At 37.7% G+C, this 5,297-nt stretch overlaps 1 protein-coding gene across 1 annotated transcript in view; it reads left to right on the forward strand.

The window, feature by feature from the left end:
- The window catches only part of LOC103482356 (contactin-associated protein-like 5), a 174,079-nt gene that overhangs the window by 122,139 nt on the left and 46,643 nt on the right, over window positions 1-5,297 (forward strand). Inside the window, 2 exon segments of the mRNA XM_008438481.2 lie at window positions 1,346-1,502; window positions 5,052-5,179. Of these exon segments, the coding sequence (XP_008436703.2) occupies window positions 1,346-1,502; window positions 5,052-5,179 (285 nt within the window).

Below are 5,297 nucleotides of genomic sequence, written 5' to 3' on the forward strand. Positions count from 1 at the left end.
TTTTTTTACTGAATTCATTAAGTGTGTTTAAAATGACAAATTTAAGTCAGTCTTACTCAAATCATTTAGTTTACTTCAGGTAAAGAAGTAAACTAGTAAAGGATCTCTCTTTAAAAAGGTTTTTTTTTCTTTAACTCAGACAGCCCTTATTTGAGAAAAGTTAGAAAGGAAAGTGTGTAATGAAGGAGAGGGAAGACATGAAACTAAGGTCATGATTCCAAAAATTGAACCGGTGACGGCCACATCAAGGTCTAAGGTCTGCTTATATTTGTTGTGCTCTACCTCTGCACCACCACAGCACCTTGGTTGATACAGGATCTGTCCCTGGTGACGCTTGCGTCATGATGTCAGACAGGATACGAATGCGGCCTTGAACTTAATTGTTTCAAGAAAATTCAAAAGAGTTCATTCAAGTTAAAGATTGAATTACCTTTTAAGTTAATTTGAACACATGAAAGTAAAGTAGTCGTAACTAAAGCAAAAGAACTGAGATTAATATAAATAAGTTCATAGCATAAACAACCCAAATACACTTTTGAGAGTGCACTTTTTAGTTTAGAGTTCACTTTTTAGTTTAGAGTGCACTTTTTAGTGGGTGTATAGGTGTATATATGTATTGCAGAGAGTTTATGTGTGACCTGTGAACTTTTTTTTCTGGTGTTCAAATGGTTTTATAATTTGCAGGTCGAAAAAGACTTTTTATAGGTACTGTGTGTATTTCAATTAAATAATGTCGATTGTTTAACCAACATTATTAAACAGTGTTCACTGTTTAATTGAAACAACATGTCGCAGCCTCTTTTTGCAGATATGTTAGAAAAGATGCATCGAGGTTCAAAACCAAAGACAGTTGCATCATTTTAAAAGCCAAATAAGAGGTTTTAGGATCATTGATGTTTCTCAGTTAATGTTAAAAGCAGATAAATGTTGTGACCTACGTCACCAAATATGCAACTTTTTTTTGTTATTATTCCTCCAGAATGTTTGTTGTTCTCCTACACAACTAGCATCTTGGACAATGAATCTGGTTCCTCCCTGGTGCCCATCTGCTTTAAAGTCAGAATTCTGAATTATAAAAAAAAAATAAAATCTCAGAATTCTAAGAAAAAACAGTCAAAATTCAGAAATTAAAATGAGAATTCTCGTTTTTCCTCTGAGGCCCTGATCCTCCTTCGTAAATTATCGTATGATAATCATAGCATTGATTGCATCAAAAGAAAGTATTACTGGTTTTCAGAATTAAACCATTGTTGAACATTTAAATTAACCATGCTATTTTCTTGGAAATGTGTGTTTTTTTTTTTTGACAACCTCAAACGTTCCTTTGCCTGTGTTCGTGCTGCAGACGGGAGCCCGCTGTCCTGGTGGCTGGATCGCCAAGGAGACAAAAGGAGCTACTGGGGGGGCTTCCTGCCTGGAGTGCAGCAGTGCTCCTGCAGCCTGGAGGAGAACTGCATGGACATGAATTACTTCTGCAACTGCGACGCTGATACAGACACGTGGTATGCACACTACATTTAACGTTTGCAGAATCAAGTCTTTTCTAATTTTTATTTTGATTTCCAATTAAATCTATGACTTTATTCTCTCATGTCAGACACGTTTTGAAACAAACAAAAAAAAGATTTCACAAAAGCAGGTCTCGCCCTCTCAGAAAGGAAACGTGTGGTGAACTGCCTTGTTTACAATCCATGGCTTCCAGTCTTGTTTCTCTTGCAAGTTATCCTGGCTGAATAAAACAGTATGGCTGCGTGTAAACGGCCACCATGATCAAAGCCGGAAGAATTCGCTAAGTGACAGGGAAAAAGCTGCGGTGCCTCTTTGTCGTGTTTAACACAGTAACACACTAGACTATTCTTTATGAAGGAACAGAAGTGTGTCTCCCAGTAGCTTCTGGCTGCAGCACTGTTGTGTTCATACATTTCTGGTAACTGGGATTTATGTAAATAAATTGGAGCAGAGAAAAGGAGGCTTTGTGAACAGCATCTTTCACTGATGCGGCTCATTACCTATTAATCAGATTCTTAATGAATTTATTTATTCCATAATTATTAATATATGATTCTCATTCTAAACGTGATAATAAACTCATATTTTATGTCATGGTTCATTATAATTAACAAGGCAATTTGACATCAGCCTCTGTAAAACAGCATCTTTGGTCTGAGTTTTTTTCTTGTTTAATTACTGTTTTGTTTTTTAATTAAATTTTTTGTTTGTTTGTTTTAAGCTGACCAGTAAACGATCAGAGTTTTGTTTGTAAAGGAGTTTGTTTGGTTGTCTCGTTAGACCTGCCAGTTTTTCTTCGCACCATGACATTTTCAAAGAGCTCAGAATAAATCCCTGAAAAAAAAAAGCAAAGAATGTCATCTTTTGCCGTAGAGTGGTGTCTCCGGTTGTTGACATTATCCTAGACCACATTTCAAATAGAGCATCACGATAGCTATTTGGCTGATCTAAAAACTATGCCAACCATAGCAGAATAGACTGGGACTAGATAAAAAAAAAACAGAGTCACAGACAGAAGAAAACTGAGCAGCTGCTACAGTGAAAAGCAGTCTGGTGTTGCAGCATTTTAAGGACGTCCATGCTGGCTCAGGAAAAGTCTGCTGTTAATGAATGGATGCAAACAGCTGGGCTACATTACACACATCCTCCCTTACATATTGCTTTATTATGATCAGCTCTGCTTGACTGTATTATATTGTAACTGCCTGTGTGTACGATTGGAATGTATTTACAGATATGCTAATAATCACATATCCTGGAAGAAATATAGTCATGTTTTTTTTTTTTTCATTATTCTGATGCAAAACCTTTTCCTTTACTCATGGTTAGTTGTTGTGGGGAGTCATTTCTAATAAAATAATACTGTTTATAATGAAATATCAAGAATGAAACCTGATCGCACCAGGATGACACTCAACCTCTAACTTCAACTCTAACTTCCACCCTGAAGTGTTGTGAGGTAGTTGTTGGAGAGTTTGTTTTCCGGGATGGGAAAACTCTTCTTGGCACAAAAGCTTCCCGTTCCTGCAGGTTACTCATGACCTGCAGGTCTGACAGGACAGAGAGACGGTGGGAACCTTCACCCGCCCTGCTGTAGCCAAGGACAGGTTGGCCTGGTATTGTGTTTTGGACCAGCGTCTAGCTGGACAGTCCAAGAAAGTCCATGATTAGACAAGATCATTTATTTGTCTCCCATGGGAGAAATTTGTCTCAGAAGAGGGGATAAAGCTGCAGTACAAGGACAAAACAGTACTTCAGAGTCAATAACAATAAATGCAAAAAAATGCACAAATGATTAAATAGACATACATTAACTTTACCTGAGTGACGGTGGCAGCCACACCTCCTTCAGATCAGACAAAATTGGTGTCAATAAACTCGACTACGTTTGTGCAGCAATTTTTTTTTTTGTTTGTGCTGCTTTGGCTTTGAAGACATTAATGAAAGGTTAAAGGTCAAATCAACCAGCCCTTTGTTGACTAGTTGCCCTCTGACCTCTACCGTCAGAGGTCAACCAGAATCAGACAACTTTCAGAGCAATAGAGCACTGATTGGCGAGTTTAAACATTGACAATCGCATACGTGAAACTGAGAGAGTAGCATGCTCATTTTCTGCCTGATGGTGCAGCCTTGCAGCCTTGCATACGATTGTGTTTGTTCTACTGAAAAGTGAACAAACTATCACTGCTTCCCATGTTTTCTGTCAAAGTTTGAGCAGAGAAACAAACCAAAAGCAGGAATCAGGAACTGTCTCAATAAAGTATTTTCTTTTTATTGGAGTAGTTTCTACTTTAAAAAAAAGAGAAAAGAATGCTGTAGTTGTTGAATAAGTAACATTTTAAGGTGTATTTGAAAAAAAAAAAGTCTAATAATTCATACAAAGTTCAGTTTTGGTTGATCTACTTGACAAAAWGAAATTCACTTTACTTGAATTTTCTTTTTCATGTAATGAAATAAGTTCCTTAAATAAAGAACAGTCTTGCTTGACAAGCATAAATAAATTACACAAATAGTTGCCTTTATTTTTTAAGTAGGTAGGGCAGAATATTTTTATCATACTTTTCTTAGATTTACATAATGACATATTTCTATAGCCAATTCATCGCGATTGATCTGTTTGTCTTGTAAAGTGTGTTGGAATTACATCTCTTGTATATCYTAAGTGAACTGAACTGAATCACAGTACAGACTCCCAAAACTATAACTATAACCTCAATAATGACCTCTGTATTGACTCTTTTGGACATGCGATGTTATTCTAATAATCAAAATGAACATCYGGATGAAGCATTTTGTAATGTTCCACAGACTGAGCTTGGCAGCAGTTCCAAAAAGCAAATTAGCAAATATGAAACAGAAAAATGAAAGAGTGTAAAGATAAATCTCTCTCTCTCTTTCTGTCTGTGGCGCGGTCATGAACTGCTGCCCAGAAAAAAGAAAAAAAAATAAATATTGCAGCAGTGAAACTTTCGCCATTTGGCTAATTAGGCATTTAAGTGCTGACTTGCTGAGCAAATATCACAGCAAAAGGAGCCATGTTTCCCCCGCATCCCCTGGACATTTGCATTTTCTTTCTGGAAAGGTACCCGTGTSKTGCCGCATTTGGGTCGTCTCCTCTCATCACTCGCAGCAGCTCATTTAGTCTTTTGATATGAGAAAATTCATTAACATTTTCATTTGACAGYGTTTCCTTTAAAATAATTAATTACAGCACAAGTCAGATATAATGCATTACATTTATGAATTACATTCATTATGTCACGAAGGAATGGAAGTGAATAATTATTTCTGCGCTGATTGGAGTGAAAGGTTAATTTAAGGCACTGGGCGGTCGGAGCTGTTGTTTACAGCAGGCTAATCCTCTCCAAAGCTYCCCTGATCCCAAGTGTGCAGATTTTCACTGCCGCTTGTTTACATTAAGAAAGATGCATTTCTTTAGCTATAGAAAGTGAAATAAGTCCTATGAYATCTGYYGAAAACAGACGACGGTCTCTGAAGACATTGTTGAGCTAACATTTCTTCTGTTTCCCTGTCTGTCTCAGGACTAATGACACGGGCATCCTCTCCTACAAAGACCACCTTCCAGTGAGTCAGATTGTGATCGGAGACACCAACAGGACYGGATCGCAGGCTGTCTACCACGTCGGCTCTCTGCGTTGTTATGGAGACAGTAGGTGATCACCTCGGCGCTGCAGCTGCCGTGCCAGATTTGGTTGCAGATGGAGGCAGATCTGAGACAAACAATGTTCAGGCCACGTCTCTCAGACTCGTGCTTTTGTGTTTGTCAG

Source organism: Poecilia reticulata, linkage group LG2, assembly GCF_000633615.1.
Source record: "Poecilia reticulata strain Guanapo linkage group LG2, Guppy_female_1.0+MT, whole genome shotgun sequence".
Lineage (NCBI taxonomy): Eukaryota > Metazoa > Chordata > Actinopteri > Cyprinodontiformes > Poeciliidae > Poecilia > Poecilia reticulata.